General features: G+C 45.2%; 1 protein-coding gene and 2 pseudogenes across 2 annotated transcripts; 2 read left to right on the top strand and 1 right to left on the bottom strand.

Annotated features, from left to right (window-relative positions):
- The first annotated feature begins 5,385 nt into the window (after positions 1-5,385).
- LOC121844060 (interleukin-18 receptor accessory protein-like) lies at positions 5,386-16,229 on the top strand. Of its 2 annotated transcripts, XM_042313932.1 has the most exons (11): positions 5,386-5,893; positions 6,101-6,137; positions 6,310-6,571; positions 7,760-7,922; positions 8,750-8,927; positions 9,181-9,246; positions 9,590-9,719; positions 10,345-10,508; positions 11,165-11,302; positions 14,175-14,351; positions 14,788-16,229. In XM_042313932.1, exons 3-11 carry the CDS (start codon positions 6,369-6,371, stop codon positions 15,330-15,332), a joined length of 1,764 nt encoding a protein of 587 aa, XP_042169866.1. In that variant the 5' UTR covers positions 5,386-5,893; positions 6,101-6,137; positions 6,310-6,368; the 3' UTR covers positions 15,333-16,229. The 2 variants fall into 2 exon arrangements, with proteins under 2 accessions (XP_042169866.1, XP_042169865.1); XM_042313931.1 differs by lacking the exon at positions 5,386-5,893 and having other exon boundaries at positions 5,961-6,137.
- Positions 16,041-19,234, bottom strand: LOC121844061 (annotated as a pseudogene).
- A 797-nt stretch (positions 19,235-20,031) lies between these two features.
- Positions 20,032-20,054, top strand: part of LOC121844059 — a 24,462-nt pseudogene continuing 24,439 nt past the window's right edge.

The raw sequence follows: 20,054 nt of genomic DNA, 5'->3' as shown, positions 1-20,054 counted from the left end.
GTGGGCTTACCCCAGCATCAGAATGGTGTGGGCTTACCCCAGCATCAGAATGAATGGTGTGGGCTTACCCCAGCATCAGAATGGTGTGGGCTTACCCCAGCATCAGAATGGTGTGGGCTTACCCCAGCATCAGAATGGTGTGGGCTTACCCCAGCATCAGAATGGTGTGGGCTTACTTGGTGTGGGCCCCAGCATCAGAATGGTGTGGGCTTACCCCAGCATCAGAATGGTGTGGGCTTACCAGAATGGTGTGGGCTTACCAGCATCAGAATGGTGTGGGCTTACCCCAGCATCAGAATGGTGTGGGCTCAGAATGGTGTGGGCATCAGAATGGTGTGGGCTTACCCCAGCATCAGAATGGTGTGGGCTTACCCCAGCATCAGAATGGTGTGGGCTGTGGGCTACCCCAGCATCAGAATGGTGTGGGCTTACCCCAGCATCAGAATGGTGTGGGCTTACCCCAGCATCAGAATGGTGTGGGCTTACCCCAGCATCAGAATGGTGTGGGCTTACCCCAGCATCAGAATGGTGTGGGCTTACCCCAGCATCAGAATGGTGTGGGCTTACCCCAGCATCAGAATGGTGTGGGCTTACCCCAGCATCAGAATGGTGTGGGCTTACCCCAGCATCAGAATGGTGTGGGCTTACCCCAGCATCAGAATGGTGTGGGCTTCAGAATGGTGTGGGCTTACCCCAGCATCAGAATGGTGTGGGCTTACCCCAGCATCAGAATGGTGTGGGCTTACCCCAGCATCAGAATGGTGTGGGCTTACCCCAGCATCAGAATGGTGTGGGCTTACCCCAGCATCAGAAATGGTGTGGGCTTACCCCAGCATCAGAATGGTGTGGGCTTACCCCAGCATCAGAATGGTGTGGGCTTACCCCAGCATCAGAATGGTGTGGGCATCAGAATGGTGTGGGCTTACCCCAGCATCAGAATGGTGTGGGCTTACCCCAGCATCAGAATGGTGTGGGCTTACCCCAGCATCAGAATGGTGTGGGCTTACCCCAGCATCAGAATGGTGTGGGCTTACCCCAGCATCAGAATGGTGTGGGCTTACCCCAGCATCAGAATGGTGTGGGCTTACCCCAGCATCAGAATGGTGTGGGCTTACCCCAGCATCAGAATGGTGTGGGCTTACCCCAGAAACAGAATGGTGTGGGCTTACCCCAGAAACAGAATGGTGTGGGCTTACCCCAGCATCAGAATGGTGTGGGCTTACCCCAGCATCAGAATGGTGTGGGCTTACCCCAGCAACAGAATGGTGTGGGCTTACCCCAGCAACAGAATGGTGTGGGCTTACCCCAGCAACAGAATGGTGTGGGCTGTCGTGGAATTATCAGAATTTGTTGGTAACATTTTTAAGATGTTTAATATTCATCAAATGTGTGTAAGTTACTTCTCATCAGAATGGTATTTTTGTGTAATTCTGATGTGAGGTTGCAGTTATCTGTTCTATGTCAAAACTAAGTTGCCTGGGCCACTGAGAGGGGAGAGGTCAAAGTGTCATCATGTGTAAACATATCTTTTATTCCCTACCTTTCCCAGTGGGGAAAGGAGGGTTTGCAGTGTCTGGAATCATTCTATGCTCCCTCTAATGTTGTTTCTATCTTAACCTATAGCCTCATTCTCCTCTCCGTGAGTTTGTCCAGGAGGTTGTATTTAGAGTGGGTTGTATCTAAATGACAATTTGATATATGCCTATTGGTTTATGGTTCTGGGGTTTAGGAAAGGAGACAAAGCTGAACGATGAATTATGTCTATGCTGTCTGACTATGTGTATCTTTGCTATTAAAGGAACTCAGTTGCATTGTAAGGGGGCTCTCAGATAATTCAGGGGAGACACTGAATTTATCTGAGAGTCACAGGATTGTGATAAGAGCTCATATAATTAAAGATGGACTTTTATAACTAACTCTGACGTGTGTGTGTGGTTTGCTCCCATGATTTGGTAAATAGAGGAAATTTCCACGACAGGGCTTACCCCAGCAACAGAATGGTGTGGGCTTACCCCAGCAACAGAATGGTGTGGGCTTACCCCAGCATCAGAATGGTGTGGGCTTACCCCAGCAACAGAATGGTGTGGGCTTACCCCAGCATCAGAATGGTGTGGGCTTACCCCAGCAACAGAATGGTGTGGGCTTACCCCAGCAACAGAATGGTGTGGGCTTACCCCAGCATCAGAATGGTGTGGGCTTACCCCAGCAACAGAATGGTGTGGGCTTATCCCAGCAACAGAATGGTGTGGGCTTACCCCAGCAACAGAATGGTGTGGGCTTACCCCAGCATCAGAATGGTGTGGGCCTACCCCAGCAACAGAATGGTGTGGGCTTACCCCAGTAACAGAATGGTGTGGGCTTACCCCAGCAACAGAATGGTGTGGGCTTACCCCAGCAACAGAATGGTGTGGGCGTATACCGGTCATTAAAAATATTAATGCGACTAGACACAAATATGAGTATAGGACATAACTTGAGTTAATGGAATATGAACTTCTAAAAGTGAGATTTTCACTGGACAGCTACTTTAAGACCCATTGACTCTGCTTGTCTAGTAGACAGAAGAATTGTCTTTCTCGCTCTACCTGTTTCTCTACCTGTTTCTCTCTGTTACCAGTCGGGGGCCAGACCCCCCCACACACACACACACAAAAAAAAAAAAAAAATTAAGAGATTTAAGGAAAGACCACCCACAGCAGCAGGTCACACCTCAGTGTACTTACGTACACTTCCAACAAAACATGAGACAGAAATGACAGTGAGAAGAAATGCATGAATTCCTTGGCCCTGGTATTTCACAGGGCTGCTGTGTAGGAGTCTGCTATGGTAATAGTCACAATAGAATCACCAAGTACATTGACATGAACCAGGAAGTTGACCTGGTGAACAACAGTAAACAGAATGTCCAGACAGGATATGTAGATGAAGAATGGGCTCATAATCCACATAGTATGAGTAGATGGGATTGTGACATGTGTAGATGAAGAATTGGCTCATAATCCACATAGTATGAGTAGATGGGATTGTGACATGTGTTGATGAAGAATGGGCTCATAATCCACATAGTATGAGTAGATGGGATTGTGACATGTGTAGATGAAGAATTGTCTAACTTGAGTTAATGGAATATGAACTTCTAAAAGTGAGATTTTCACTGGACAGCTACTTTAAGACCCATTGACTCTGCTTGTCTAGTAGACGTAATCCACATAGTATGAGTAGATGGGATTGTGACATGTGTAGATGAAGTCCTTTATGACTGATTTGCATTTGTCTTGTTTTGTGTTCATGTACGTGGTGTTTTAGTTCTGTTTTATCGAGACAGTATTAATTATTAAGCCTTTATTTGGGCATTTAAGCCTGGACATACAATGTACTTAGGGTCTATGGGACCTGGTCAAAAGTAATGGACTATATGGGACACAGCCTCACTGACTCTGTCAAAAGTAATGGACTATATGGGACACAGCCTCACTGATTCTGTCAAAAGATGTCAAACCAAGTCTTGAGAGGCTGTGCCAAAGCCTGTATCATTCATTACATAACACATCTGTCCACCCTACTCTGTTTGCAAGGTATTGGTCTATAGACTCACCACTGTTCAGTGTTACTAAGGTATTGGTCTATAGACTCACCACTGTTCAGTGTTGCTGATGTATTGGTCTATAGACTCACCACTGTTCAGTGTTACTAATGTATTGGTCTATAGACTCACCACTGTTCAGTGTTACTAAGGTATTGGTCTATAGACTCACCACTGTTCAGTGTTACTAAGGTATTGGTCTATAGACTCACCACTGTTCAGTGTTACTAAGGTATTGGTCTATAGACTCACCACTGTTCAGTGTTACTAAGGTATTGGTCTATAGACTCACCACTGTTCAGTGTTACTAATGTATTGGTCTATAGACTCACCACTGTTCAGTGTTACTAATGTATTGGTCTATAGACTCACCACTGTTCAGTGTTGCTAATGTATTGGTCTATAGACTCACCACTGTTCAGTGTTACTAATGTATTGGTCTATAGACTCACCACTGTTCAGTGTTGCTGATGTATTGGTCTATAGACTCACCACTGTTCAGTGTTGCTGATGTATTGGTCTATAGACTCACCACTGTTCAGTGTTACTAATGTATTGGTCTATAGACTCACCACTGTTCAGTGTTGCTGATGTATTGGTCTATAGACTCACCACTGTTCAGTGTTACTAATGTATTGGTCTATAGACTCACCACTGTTCAGTGTTGCTGATGTATTGGTCTATAGACTCACCACTGTTCAGTGTTACTAATGTATTGGTCTATAGACTCACCACTGTTCAGTGTTACTAATGTATTGGTCTATAGACTCACCACTGTTCAGTGTTGCTGATGTATTGGTCTATAGACTCACCACTGTTCAGTGTTACTAATGTATTGGTCTATAGACTCACCACTGTTCAGTGTTGCTGATGTATTGGTCTATAGACTCACCACTGTTCAGTGTTACTAATGTATTGGTCTATAGACTCACCACTGTTCAGTGTTACTAATGTATTGGTCTATAGACTCACCACTGTTCAGTGTTACTGATGTATTGGTCTATAGACTCACCACTGTTCAGTGTTACTAATGTATTGGTCTATAGACTCACCACTGTTCAGTGTTGCTGATGTATTGGTCTATAGACTCACCACTGTTCAGTGTTCCTCACCACTGTAATGTATTGGTCTATAGACTCACCACTGTTCAGTGTTACTAATGTATTGGTCTATAGACTCACCACTGTTCAGTGTTACTAATGTATTGGTCTATAGACTCACCACTGTTCAGTGTTACTAATGTATTGGTCTATAGACTCACCACTGTTCAGTGTTACTAATGTATTGGTCTATAGACTCACCACTGTTCAGTGTTGCTGATGTATTGGTCTATAGACTCACCACTGTTCAGTGTTACTAATGTATTGGTCTATAGACTCACCACTGTTCAGTGTTACTAATGTATTGGTCTATAGATTCACCACTGTTCAGTGTTACTAATGTATTGGTCTATAGACTCACCACTGTTCAGTGTTACTAATGTATTGGTCTATAGACTCACCACTGTTCAGTGTTGCTGATGTATTGGTCTATAGACTCACCACTGTTCAGTGTTGCTGATGTATTGGTCTATAGACTCACCACTGTTCAGTGTTACTAATGTATTGGTCTATAGACTCACCACTGTTCAGTGTTACTAATGTATTGGTCTATAGACTCACCACTGTTCAGTGTTACTAATGTATTGGTCTATAGACTCACCACTGTTCAGTGTTACTAATGTATTGGTCTATAGATTCACCACTGTTCAGTGTTACTAATGTATTGGTCTATAGACTCACCACTGTTCAGTGTTACTAATGTATTGGTCTATAGACTCACCACTGTTCAGTGTTGCTGATGTATTGAAACTGTGCTTCAGTAAATGTTTTGGACTTGTAACACAGCTGCCTTCTCTTACATCACAGATCAGCCTTGCATACTTACACATTTCACACTCCGTCTACCCACACCCACAGATGCACAGAATCCCAAAGATGGTGTGAAACTTCTAGAGAAGTAGAGCTCTCTGCATCTAACCAGGAAATGGACGTTGACACAGGAAACTGGTGGTCATGTTTTCACATGGTGCATCTCTGAGGGAAGCCAGTATCAGATATGATTGGTTTCCAACCGTCTAAGAGGCAAGCTGCACAGACTAGTGGCTAAAGGAGAACAGAGCAGTGGAACGCAGGGAAACTAGTTCAGATGAGTCCCTTTTCATTTACTAGGAAAGGAAGGGACTGACAGCTATTTGTCTGGTTTTAGAATGGTGAAAGAGATTCTGTTTCCAGGAAACCCAGATCCTTGTGACAGTTATGACACGCAGTGGTGGGTTGATATTGGAATGAATGAAGTGGTGGGTTTGATATTGGAATGAATGAAGTGGTGGGTTTGATATTGGAATGAAAATGAAGTGGTGGGTTTGATATTGAAATGAAGGAAGTGGTGGGTTTGATATTGGAATGAATGCAGTGGTACGGAGTGATGCACCCTGGACCGTCACTGGCTTTAGCAATCATCGCATGTTTTCTGCAGAGATACTTCTGTGAAAGTCGCTGGGACAAGGAAGAAGGTACTTATCTTTATTATCAAACAATTGTATAAAACAACATTTATAGATTTGACCAGGTAGATATTCCATGTGCATATAGACATATCATATGCCTTCAGTATTAATGACATTATTTACATTATACGTACATCTGTGTGGAATGAGAGATGTCTTTCTTGTGTGACACGTGTAGGTTTGAAGCCAGGCTCAGAGACGTACGGCTACAAAGCTTTCTCTGGGGAGGGGTTTGTCATGCAATGTACCAAACCACAGTCTGCCGGTCTCTGTGAGCGCCTCTACAACATCACAGCCAGCTCTGAGGAAGCTGATTGGTCGAAGGCCGAGGGGGAAACCAACAGAGACAGAGTTGACGGGGCCGTGACAGGACGGGGGAACGCACTCTGGTTCTCTACCGTTACTGCAAAGGACTCTGGGATGTACACATGCCACACAGGGTAGGTAGTCTGTTGACGGTCTTTGGGTAGGCCCCTCTCTCTGTTTCACAGGGTAGGTAGTCTGTATTGACTCTGTTTGGGTTGGCCCCTCTCTCTGTTTCCACAGGGTAGGTTGTCTGTATTGACTCTGTTTGGGTAGGCCCCTCTCTCTGTTTCACAGGGTAGGTACTGTATTGACTCTGTTTGGGTAGGCCCCTCTCTCTGTTTCCACAGGGTAGGTAGTCTATATTGACTCTGTTTGGGTAGGCCCCTCTCTCTGTTTCACACAGGGTTTGGGTAGGTAGTCTGTAGTCTGTATTGACTCTGTTTGGGTAGGCCCCTCTCTCTGTTTCCACAGGGTAGGTAGTCTGTATTGACTCTGTTTGGGTAGGCCCCTCTCTCTGTTTCCACAGGGTAGGTAGTCTGTATTGGACTCTGTTTGGGTAGGCCCCTCTCTCTGTTTCACAGGGTAGGTAGTCTGTATTGACTCTGTTTGGGTAGGCCCCTCTCTCTGTTTCACAGGGTAGGTAGTCTGTATTGACTCTGTTTGGGTAGGCCCCTCTCTCTGTTTCCACAGGGTAGGTAGTCTGTATTGACTCTGTTTGGGTAGGCCCTCTCTCTGTTTCACAGGGTAGGTAGTCTGTATTGACTCTGTTTGGGTAGGCCCCTCTCTCTGTTTCCACAGGGTAGGCAGTCTGTATTGACTCTGTTTGGGTAGGCCCCTCTCTCTGTTTCCACAGGGTAGGTAGTCTGTATGGACTCTGTTTGGGTAGGCCCCTCTCTCTGTTTCACAGGGTAGGTAGTCTGTATGGACTCTGTTTGGGTAGGCCCCTCTCTCTGTTTCCACCGGGTAGGTAGTCTGTATGGACTCTGTTTGGGTAGGCTCCTCTCTCTGTTTCACAGGGTAGGTAGTCTGTATTGACTCTGTTTGGGTAGGCCCCTCTCTCTGTTTCCTGCCCTTTGATCAGAAGAAGTGAGAGAAGCTTTGGTGGAATGGACGGATGAAGTGAAGTAGTGTAACTCTCCAAAACATGCCACGTCATTACATGAATTCTCTTCAGGACCAAAACGCCTTCACAAAGACAGTACAAATTCGGGTTCTTACTTTGAACAGTTTGCCTGGGTTTGATTTTGAAAAACAGTTTGCCTATATTTTTGACCTTTCCAAGAACAATGTGTGAATTTGAATGTGTGTTGTTATTATCACAGTGGTATGGTGATCCACGTCTATGTGGAGGTGCTGGAGAGGGCCAACCTGGGGTGCAGGGACACAGAGGAGAACAGAGTCACACTGGTTCTGGGCAAAGGTGGCAGGATCCCATGTCCTGGGATCAAATGTCGGACACAGAGGTCAGAGGTCACATGGTACAAGGTGATTATTCCAGCAGATTTTTGGATGGATGAATGGATGGATGGTTGGGTGGATGGTTGGATGGGTGGTTGGATGTTTGGATGGATGGATGGATGGTTGAATGAATGGATGGGTGGGTGTAGGTGGGTGGGTGGGTGAGTGGGTGAGTGAGTGAGTGAGTGAGTGAGTGAGTGAGTGAGTGGTGAGTGAGTGAGTGGTGAGTGAGTGAGTGAGTGAGTGAGTGAGTGAGTGAGTGAGTGAGTGGTGGGTGGGTGGGTGGGTGGGTGGGTGGGTGTATGGTGGGTGGGTGGGTGGGTGGGTGGGTGTAGGTGGGTGGGTGGGTGTAGGTGGGTGGTTGGATGGGTGGGTGGGTGGGTGGGTGGTTGGTGGGTGGTTGGTGGGTGGGTGGGTGGGTGGATGGATGGATGGATGGATGGATGGATGGATGGATGGATGGATGGGTGGGTGGGTGGGTGGGTAGGTTGGGTAGGTGGGTGGTTGGTTGGGTAGGTGGGTAGATGGATGGGTGGGTGGGTGGGTGGTTGGATTGGTGGATGGGTGGGTAGGTGGGTGGTATATTGATGGACGGCAGGTTTTACCTGATGTTTGTTTCTCTTCAGAATGTAGTTATGGTATCATTCCACTGCATCTAAGACTTTACACAAACTCCTAACCTTTAGTAAACACAAGTACAAGCCTTACACACCCATGTGACCGGTTACACACCTGATCACCTGTGACAGGTCAACACATGTATGGAATAAATAGACGAACGTACAAAGAAATGAACAAACGACTGAACAGGCAAACAAGTGAATAATGGCTTTACATCATGGGTTTCTCTGCAGGATGCCAGGCCTGTGTGTGAGATACAGGATAAGAGGACTATCTCTGTGGTAGACCGGTATACTCTTCTGCTGGGTACTGTCTATGTGAGTGATGCTACAGTGTATTTCTGTGACTACACCTACGAAGACAACGGGATCCCCTGGACAGTCAGGAGATCTGTTAACGTCTCGGTCATACGTAAGTACGGGAGGACTGTCGCTACAGGCTCTGTCTCCCAACACACACCACACAAGATGAACACACGCCCATACACACACCACACAAGATGAACACACGCCCATACACACACCACACAAGATGAACGCACGCCCATACACACACCACACAAGCACGATCACATGCACGCACTTACGAATCGCACACACACCACACATGCTCGTACACATACTGTACACACACATTCTAGTAAATGTCACTTTTACCTCCACAGCCGCTGACACCAAAGACCCTCCACAGATTACTTATCCCCATGGCAATGAGGAGGGCGTGGAGCTGGGTGAGTGCAGAGCCTGAGGTTGAATGATTGATTTGATGATGGCAGTTGTACAGAGTATGATCACTGTGTTTCACCAGTTTATGTCTTCGTCCTAAATGGCAACTTATTCCCTATATAGTGCACTACTTTAGACCAGAGACCTATGTGGTAGTGCACTACTTTAGACCAGAGCCCTATGGGGTAGTGCACTACTTTAGACCAGAGCCCTATGGGGTAGTGCACTACTTTAGACCAGAGACCTATGGGGGTAGTGCACTACTTTAGACTAGAGCCCTATGAGGTAGTGCACTATATAGGTAATGGGGATGCAACCTAGTCCTTATATCAACCCTCTATTCCCCAGGGGAGCCTCATAATCTGAGCTGTCAGGTGCATTTTGGGTTCCAGAGGACCTTTGACCCAGTGGTCCAGTGGTGGATCAGTTCCCATAGCAACCATGAAGGCGTGATGAAACTGATGGAGATGGAAGCACAGTGAGTTGGATCCCATTCTTGTTGTTGATGCTCGTCATGTATTATTGTATATTAAGCATTAACATTAATGAATGAATGATTCATTCATTAAACCTTTTTTTTGTCAGGCACCCACCTATCATTAAAATAACAATGTGTATCACTGTAGGCTATGCCTACGTCCCAAAATGGCACCCTAGTCCCTACATAGTGCACAGTGTACATTATAGGGAACAGGATGCCATTTGGGCAACAACCAAATCAAATCAAATATATTTATATAGCCCTTCTTACATCAGTTGATATCTCAAAGTGCTGTACAGAAACCCAGTCTAAAACCCCAAACAGTAAGCAATGCAGGTGTAGAAGCACGGTGGCTAGGAAAAACTCCCTAGAAAGGCCAAAACCTAGGAAGAAACCTAGAGAGGAACCAGGCTATAAGGGGTGGCCAGTCCTCTTCTGGCTGTGCCGGGTGGAGATTATAACAGAACATGGCCAAGATGTTCAAATGTTCATAAATGACCAGCATGGTCAAATAATAATAATCACAGTAGTTGTCGAGGGTGCAACAGGTCAGCACCTCAGGAGTAAATGTCAGTTGGCTTTTCGTCGTCGACCAGAGGGTCACCTTCTGTTTCCTCTCCAGGCAGGTGAGGGAAAGGAGTATTGCAGAGTTTGAGTTCACGGTCACCAGGACAGCTCAAATCCCAGAGGTGACCCAGCTACACCTGGACTCCACCTTCACCTGTCTGGCCCAGAACTCTGTAGGCAACAGCAGCGCCACCATCAGGCTGACAAGGAAAGCTGCAGGTACCAGAAGAATACTGATGGGGTGCATCTCAATCATCTCTCCTTTCTCCCCAAGTGTGCACTTGTTCACTTCCCTTCATGGATCTGGAATGAAATGACTGTTTTATGACAACTCCCTCTGGCACCTGCCTGGTCCAATCCAATGCTTTTCAATTGGTTGGGAGTAATGAACAAGTTCACACATCTAGAGGAAGTAGAGATTATCGGAACGCAGCCCAAGTCTCTCATTGCATCTGATTTGGTTCTGGGTTAGCCTACCACGAGTCAGATCCATTTTTCAGAGAACACTAGCAATGTATTTTTGACTTAATAACCATATCTTGTCATACTGTTATCTGAGACAACAACGCTCCTATGTGTTATAATTAAACAATAATGCCCGAGGGGGTGTGGTATATGGCCAATATACCACGGCTATAGGCTGTTCTTACGCACGACGCAATGTGGAGTGCCTGGATACAGCCCTTAGCCATGGTATATTGGCCATATATCACAAACCCCAAGGTGCCTTATTGCTATTATAAACTGGTTACCAACGTAGTTAGAGCAGTAAAAATAAATGTTTTGTCATACCCGTGGTATACGGCTGTCAGCCAATCAGCATTCAGGACTGGAACCACCCAGTTTATAATGTGTATTTTGTAATGTTGTTTCAGTTTCCCGTGTGCTGGTGATAGTGTGTCCGGTGGTGTCTCTGCTGTTTGTAGCTGGGATGGGCATAACAGTGCACGTCTACTGGCTAGAGATCTCTATTCTCTACAGAATCTACCTCCCATACAAACAGACCACCACAGGTCAGAAACACATCTCTCACTCACTCACTCACTCACTCACTCACTCACAGACAGACAGACAGACAGACAGACAGACAGACAGACAGACAGACAGACAGACAGACAGACAGACAGACAGGCAGAGACAGACAGACAGACAGACAGACAGACAGACAGACAGACAGAGGCAGGCAGAGGCAGAGACACAGACAGACAGACAGAGACAGACAGACAGACAGACAGACACAGACAGACAGACACAGACAGACAGACACAGACAGACAGACAGACAGAGACAGACCACTCTTACCAAGTATCTATTGGTTGTTATTTGGTGTCTATCTCCTCCACTCCCAATCTTACACACACATGAAAACACACACTGTCAGATAAAAGCTATCTAGCATCTAGGCAAACCTCAAATCTAGCCATCAGGAAATGACTGTTTCAACTTGACTAGTTACAACCTCAAACCACACAGAAATATGGCTGGGTGTTCTAGAAAAAAAGCCTGTTGTTGTCAGTTCTTACGTCATAACTGTCCTAACTCATCACTGTCCTAACTGTTCTAACTGTCATAACTGTCCTACCTGTCATCACTGTCCTAACTGTCATAACTGTCCTACCTGTCATCACTGTCCTAACTGTTCTAACTGTGATCACTGTCCTCACTGTTCTAACTGTCATAACTGTCCTACCTGTCATCACTGTCCTAACTGTGATCACTGTCCTCACTGTTCTAACTGTCATAACTGTCCTAACTGTCATCACTGTCCTAACTGTTCTAACTGTGATCACTGTCCTCACTGTTCTAACTGTCATCACTGTCCTAACTGTCATCACTGTCATCATTGTCCTAACTGTCATAACTGTCCTTACTGTCATCACTGTTCTGTCATCACTGTCCTAACTGTTCTGTGATCACTGTCCTCACTGTTCTAACTGTCCTCACTGTTCTAACTGTCATCACTGTCCTAACTGTCATCACTGTCATCATTGTCCTAACTGTCATAACTGTCCTTACTGTCATCACTGTTCTGTCATCACTGTCCTAACTGTTCTAGCTGTGATCACTGTCCTAACTGTCATCATTGTCCTAACTGTTCTAACTGTCTTCACTGTCCTAACTGTCATCACTGTCCTAACTGTCATCACTGTCCTAACTGTGATCACTGTCCTAATTGTCATCACTGTCATCACTGTCCTAACTGTCATCACTGTCCTAACTGTGATCACTGTCCTAACTGTGATCACTGTCCTAACTGTCATCACTGTCCTAACTGTCATCACTGTCTTAACTGTGATCACTGTCCTAATTGTCATCACTGTCATCACTGTCCTAACTGTCATCACTGTCTTAACTGTGATCACTGTCCTAATGTCATCACTGTCATCACTGTCCTAACTGTCATCACTGTCCTAACTGTCATCACTGTCCTAACTGTCATCACTGCAGTACGATGTGTTGTATTATGTGTTTAAAAAAGGGTTGGGGTCAATTCTAATTGAAATCAGTCAATTCGGGAATATCCTGAAATCTAAAAACCCCCACCTATTTTCAATGATTCATCAATAAACTGTATTGACCCTGTAACCTGAATGTCTCTTCTGTCTCCTTCCCTGTATTGACTCTGTAGATGAATGTCTCTTCTGTCTCCTTCCCTGTATTGACCCTATAGATGAATGTCTCTTCTGTCTCCTCCCTGTATTGACCCTGTAGATGAATGTCTCTTCTGTCTCCTTCCCTGTATTGACCCTGTAGATGAATGTCTCTTCTGTCTCCTTCCCTGTATTGACTCTGTAGATGAATGTCTCTTCTGTCTCCTTCCCTGTATTGACCCTGTAACCTGAATGTCTCTTCTGTCTCCTTCCCTGTATTGACTCTGTAGATGAATGTCTCTTCTGTCTCCTTCCTGTATTGACCCTGTAGATGAATGTCTCTTCTGTCTCCTTCCTGTATTGACCCTGTAGATGAATGTCTCTTCTGTCTCCTTCCCTGTATTGACCCTATAGATGAATGTCTCTTCTGTCTCCTCCCTGTATTGACCCTGTAGATGAATGTCTCTTCTGTCTCCTTCCCTGTATTGACCCTGTAGATGAATGTCTCTTCTGTCTCCTTCCCTGTATTGACTCTGTAGATGAATGTCTCTTCTGTCTCCTTCCCTGTATTGACCCTGTAACCTGAATGTCTCTTCTGTCTCCTTCCCTGTATTGACTCTGTAGATGAATGTCTCCTTACCTGTATTGACCCTGTAGATGAATGTCTCTTCTGTCTCCTTCCCTGTATTGACCCTGTAGATGAATGTCTCCTTACCTGTATTGACCCTGTAGATGAATGTCTCTTCTGTCTCCTTCCCTGTATTGACCCTGTAGATGAATGTCTCCTTACCTGTATTGACCCTGTAGATGAATGTCTCTTCTGTCTCCTTCCCTGTATTGACCCTGTAGATGAATGTCTCCTTACCTGTATTGACCCTGTAGATGAATGTCTCTTCTGTCTCCTTCCCTGTATTGACCCTGTAGATGAATGTCTCCTTACCTGTATTGACCCTGTAGATGAATGTCTCTTCTGTCTCCTTCCCTGTATTGACCCTGTAGATGAATGTCTCTTCTGTCTCCTTCCCTGTATTGACCCTGTAGATGAATGTCTCTTCTGTCTCCTTCCCTGTATTGACCCTGTAGATGAATGTCTCTTCTGTCTCCTTCCCTGTATTGACTCTGTAGATGAATGTCTCTTCTGTCTCCTTCCCTGTATTGACCCTGTAGATTAATGTCTCTTCTGTCTCCTTCCCTGTATTGACTCTGTAGATGAATGTCTCTTCTGTCTCCTTCCCTGTATTGACCCTGTAACCTGAATGTCTCTTCTGTCTCCTTCCCTGTATTGACTCTGTAGATGACAAGGAATATGATGCCTTTGTGTCCTACGTGCCCAGCTCTTCCTCTGAGGAGGCGGGGGGACGAGGAATTGGAGGAAGAGAGGAGGCGCTGGAGGTCCTCCTGCCCAGGGTTCTGGAGGGGCAGTGGGGCTACCACCTCTTTCTGCTAGAGAGAGACCTGCTGCCGGGCGGAGGTGGGTTCTAGGTTGCATCCCAAATGGCATCCTATTCCCTATTTAGTGTACTACTAAAACGTAGGGTACTATATAGAGAAAGGCTGCCATTTAGGACGCATATTAGTCTGGTCCCAGACCAGTTTGTGCTGTAGAGCCAGCCAACGCCCATAGGAGTTGGCTATACTGCACAAACTGATCTAGGTTCAGGTTATAGTTGAGCAGGCCATGTGAATAGAAACAGTCACATTACCAGAGTAGACTGTAAAACATTACCGTTGAACGTTGGCCTGGAGATGGCAGCTTTCAAATGAAATGTATTCTGAACAATGTGTGTTTCACAGAGTCACTGTTTTACTGGCACATTTTGACAGTCTGCATAGCTATCATGTCACCCTGCCAAGCATGACACTTGTGTGGTGTTTGTGGTTTTGCGTTTGTGTGTTCTGTGCTTTAGCGTATACAGAGGATGTGGTGTGTGCGATCCGCAGCAGCAGGCGACTGGTGTGTGTCCTGAGTCCTGACTACCTGGCCAGTACCTGTCTGTTTGAACTGGAGACAGGCATCAGAGCCTTACAACAAGACCCACACTTCAGACTCATCCTCATCTGGACCAGCCCCAACCCCAGCACCACCAGCCCCAACCCCAGCACCACCAGCCCCAACCCCAGCACCACCAGCCCCAGCACCACCAGCCCCAACCCCAGCCCTACCAGCCCCAGCACCACCAGCAGGCCTCTAACTCTACCCCTGTCTCACACCCTGGGCATGGTGACTCCAGCCTCACCGATGCCCCCATTAGTTCGGAGGGCCATCAGAGTCCTGCCTGCTCTGCACTGGACCCCCCAGGACCAGGGAAGGATGATAACTAGCTCCAACTCTGGATCACGGTTCTGGAGATCCCTCCACAAGGCCATGCCAGCCCAGAGTGGGACTGGGACAGACACACAGACACTGTTAGACAGACACACAGACACCCAGGACAGAGGGACTGTTTTGTAGGCGTTAGGGCGGTTCTCCAGTAACTTGACACCTTGTATATATATTTTTTGGGGTTGAGGGACCTGTGGTTTCATGGTTGTTGCTTCTAAGAATGTGTTGTTACCTCCTGGAACCTGGTAACGTAGTGGTTACCAGGTTCCAGGAGGTAAATAGCAGTCAAAGCAGTGGTTCCTGGTAAATGGCAGTCAATGCAGATCCTGGGTGTATTCTTTTTTCAGTAATTGGCCTTTTAAACCAACCAGGTCAGGTTTTTTTCTCCAATAACTGTGCTAAAGATCAGAGTTTTTGGACCGTAGCAAAACCTTTGGCAAACGGAAAATGTTTTGCAACGAAAACTACTTTCTATTGGACAAATCCCGGTTCCTGTTTCTCTTGCTTCTGTTGAGTTCTGTTTGTTTCCTAGTTAATACACCCCAGAAGAGGTAGAGTATTTATTTATATTACAAACAAACTACAGTACAGAGAAGGATGTAACATACTTGCATAAGCTACAGTTAAAGACAGCTGTTGACAGCGGAATAATTTGTTTCCTTATGTGAAGGAAAAAATGCTTACGTCACGTCTTTCCATTTTTGAAAGAATATAATAGCACAGATAGAACAATAAGACCGATATTTCACCGGGTGTATCAATGTGAAGCATCCGCTTGTTCTGCCCACCACGGCTCATTCATTCCCCTTTTGAAACGACAGGGTGTGGTCTATCTTGGTTTAGTTATAACAATCTTTGATAATACTGTCCTCCGCTCCTCTTCTTATACCCAGTAACATCATCAAGATGGTCATTGAGGCTTTACATTATTTATGCATCTGAAGAATGTATATGATACACTGGTATGTGCATTGTGGTTCAATTGCTTTTTGTTTTGCAAAAAATATCATTAAAAAATACATTTCATTTTGGAATTGAATGTAAGTTTATTGTCCTAATATGAATATTTCTACACGTCAACCTCAGGCACGGGAGAAATGGTTCCTGTCTAGGATCACTCTGTAAAGGCATGACAGACAGTATATAAATGAGGGAAAGGCCAGGGTTGAAAACCCTGTTAGGACTGTTATAAAGTAGTGATATATCCTAGATGAGTCAAACTATTATTAAGTTGTCTTGAAGCTCCCTTTCCCAAAACGTATCCTCATTGCTCTGAACTACACCCACTCCAGTCTGCTATATAACACACACACACACACACACACACACACACACACACACATTAAAACAAAACAAAAAAATATGCTTGATAGCACGAATGTCTCCCCATCATTACATAGCAGTATGTACATTGTTTTTACACCATCGTCAACAGACAAACGAAGAGAAAAAGCACTCAATCAAGGTGACATCATTCCACACAAAAGCAAACACGGTGTGCAGTTTGACTGTTGTCATTAGCAACCCAGTAAGGCCGAGCCCTACTGGTCTTACTGTGACTAATAACCAATGAGGCGGAGCCCTATTGGTCAGTGTCCGTCTGAGACTTGAGCTTCCTCTCCCAGAGCTTCTGGTGGTCGGAGAATCCCTGCTTCCCCTTGTTGAAGGAGTTGGGGCCTGCTGACGTGGGCGTCTCCCTGAGGTGAACATAGAGAGTTATGTGTGGTAGTGGACCTAAAGGTTGTTGAAACCACTGCGGTGTGAACTGGTGCGTTGACCAAAATGAAAACATCACATTGATTAGTAGTAGGTCCACGCTCAAATGACCCATGCAAACACGTGTGGTCATCACGCCTGGTTCAAATCCACCCACAATTGTAACCGATTCCCTATATAGTGCCATACTTTGGGCCAGAGGTCTCTCCAAAGTGGTCAATATTAGTTAACTAATAGGCAATAGGATGCCGCACACTAGGTAGAATACTTGACAAGGATCTAGGAACAGGTACATCACATCTCAGTGATTTATGAACAGAGTATTATGTCAGAAAACCTGGAATTTCAGATAACATTTGTGAGATGTTGTAAAAACATTTTGAGATAATAATTAACACGTTGTGCTTCTTACCTGCCAATGTTCTTCATCCTCATCTTGGCTTCTGCAGGCATCTCCTCCTCACTCTGTCAGAGGAGAAAACAGCTGTTATTACAGCTCTGTGGTTAGAGCACAGGCATCAACATTGATGTTTCACAGCATATGACAGTTTGTTTGCACAACCTACTAATCTATTGGGATATTGTGTGGTGTGTGTGTGTGTGTGTGTGTGTGTGTATGAAGAAGCGTCAGCATGCTTCCCAGCCAAAACAGTTTGTGCATATATTGTGACGCCATTTTGTGACATTTTTGTTTGTTTTGGATTTCGGTTTTTCAGGTGTTTGGGTACACAACATTTTTTCGAGAGGCAAGCCGAAGTTCAGAGAGGAAGTCTACGCCCCTTCGTCTCTGATTGGTCAACAGTAGGGATTCTTCATTAAAGTCTGTCATTCAATTAGATATGACTTTTCTTTGAAAAATACTACAAGAAACTTCTTAGTTAGATGTGAACTTACGCGGAAAAAAACAACTTCTAAACTAATTACATTTCTTGAGTTCTTTTTTTTATTAATTCTGACTATTTTGAGGAAGCGTATACTGGCTACGGTGTCTCAAAATGGACAAACAGTACTATTGCAGCTTTTTTCACATTTTTCCTGCAAAGTTATTTTAAGAGAGTATGCAAGCACTCTCGTTCGGTTCGGCTAGCCAAGTTTGGCTCGGTGCCAGCCGAAATGAAGCCAGCCTTAACTCACATCATCAGAGTCAACATTGAAAACCGAGGCCAGAGCTGGTTTCTTGGCAGGTACAGGTACAGGCTCTTTGGGTTTCTAAAATGGAGAGATACACACATCTGTCAACCACACACACTGAGTTAGATGTCACACACACACTAACCCTAATGGTACTCACACTAGCACCCAGCTTGATGGAGATGGGCGCAGGCTTCTTTATAGGCTGGCTGATCAGACCAAATCCTATCTTAGAGACTTTGGGGGCTGGGGGTACCGGGTGGCTCGAGGTGGACACCTTCCCGGGCCAGGGCTGACCTCCTGGGCCGAGCGTTTCCCCTCCTCCAGTGCTGGAAGAGACAGTCTTAGTTTTCACACTGCCTTCCTTCTCCTCCGGTCCTGCTGGAGGCGAAACAACTTACCAAGGTGAGCAACTGTTGCCTGGGAAACCAAGGATGAGCTACTGTTACCTGGGAGTGGTTGCCGGGTTAATGGTAGGTGGGTGAACCCATAGAGATCCTATTAAAGGAATTCCTAATTCTATGGGTGAACCTGTTTGGAAGTTGGTGTGTGAAAGCACCAAACACTCCCACTACTGTTGCGGTTATGGTCGGTATTTTGGTCATAAACCTAGCTAGTTATTTTAACACTATTGCAATTTGCCACATAGCATATGTGCATGCATAGCCTATAGTTTATTGCATATCATGTTACAGATTTTTTTTACGTTCAACGCATGTTGCATCCTATGCATTTATCTGTCTTAGCTAGCTAAATGTGTCTTCTTTTTTAAACTGGCTGCATGCCAAGTGAAGCCCATATTAGTTGTGTTTACCGACAAAAGTATTTGTAAAAACAATCGTAAACATTGCTCCAGCATACATAAGCAGCTGCAATGGCTAACCTAGCGATCTCGCGTAAAGCTAGCTAATAAAACCAGCTATCTAGTTTCATTGGAAACCTGCTAACGTTACATCAATGGCTGCTATCTGAATGGGGACAGGCCGAAGCTCCGTTCACAAGCGGACACGATGAGCATGGGAATGTTGTATTAGTTACAGGTGGTCGATGTAACGTTATACTTCTAGTCTTATTTCGACAAGACAGCGATACATTGCCCCTAAAGATGTACTAGTATCACCTCCATCATCGGAGAGCCGCTTGCCGCTGTGCTTGTTGTAGTCCGCCATAACATCAGTGACGATGGAAGAAGCGAACGGGATTTCTCTAAACGAGGTGGAACAGAAACAGCGCCACCTGTCGGTCTGGAATAGGATTTGTCTGAACACAACAACAACAACAACAACAACCAAACACGAATTTACTCCCAATGATTCATACCAAAATCATCAAAGAATAATATACCAATGTAAATGTCGTTATCTGATACTTTATGTGTGCATTTGTCTCTGTTTGTTTATGAGTATTTTTTGTGGTTCATGCATTAATCGATAGGTGGCGGTGTGTAGCGATTTACAAATCTACTTTTTTGAAGCGTCGAAGAAGAACTTCTGTCGTTTTGAAATTACGTCATTAACAGTCGCCGGTGCCACTCGTGTTGTCAAAATGAAATGTTTACAATGAGAATTATCATCATTGTTTTACGTGTTTTTAAACACCATAAATCGTTTTTAGTTAGTCGGTGAGATGTCGGCGTTCAGCTCAGAGCTCATTGACTACCTGGAGGGAAGAATTTCATTCGAGGAGTTTGAAATACGGAGAGAGGAAAGAAAAGCTAAATTGAAGGTAAGTGGGACATCCACTCTGCATGCTGTATTAACATTGAAAAGATCAAACTTGTGTACAAGTTTTGGAGCTCGAAATGATATAATAAGTGCTACTGGAACGCCTTTCACGAATGCCTGTGTTGAAAGCATCTCATCTCGGATCTTTTCTCTCAGGTATCGAACGAAGGGCGTTCAGAGGAAGATGAAGAGATTGGACCAGATGACACTCTCCCCAGCACTTCCCACGGCCGCAGTCCGAGAAAATGTTCTAAAACGGCCCGCAGGTGTGTGTCTCCAC

The sequence above is a fragment of the Oncorhynchus tshawytscha genome, unplaced genomic scaffold, assembly GCF_018296145.1.
Source record: "Oncorhynchus tshawytscha isolate Ot180627B unplaced genomic scaffold, Otsh_v2.0 Un_contig_16531_pilon_pilon, whole genome shotgun sequence".
NCBI classification, from domain to species: domain Eukaryota; kingdom Metazoa; phylum Chordata; class Actinopteri; order Salmoniformes; family Salmonidae; genus Oncorhynchus; species Oncorhynchus tshawytscha.
Note: the sequence above shows the minus strand (reverse complement) of the source record. Positions and strands in the feature narration are given on the sequence as shown.

Excerpts from the sequence above, each read along its gene's own strand:
- LOC121844060 (XM_042313931.1), top strand. The coding sequence starts at position 6,032 with ATGCAGTGGTACGGAGTGATGCACCCTGGACCGTCACTGGCTTTAGCA. Across the intron at positions 7,923-8,749 it reads CAGAGGTCACATGGTACAAG|GATGCCAGGCCTGTGTGTGA; the intron begins GTGATTATTCCA and ends GTTTCTCTGCAG. Across the intron at positions 10,509-11,164 it reads GCTGACAAGGAAAGCTGCAG|TTTCCCGTGTGCTGGTGATA; the intron begins GTACCAGAAGAA and ends ATGTTGTTTCAG.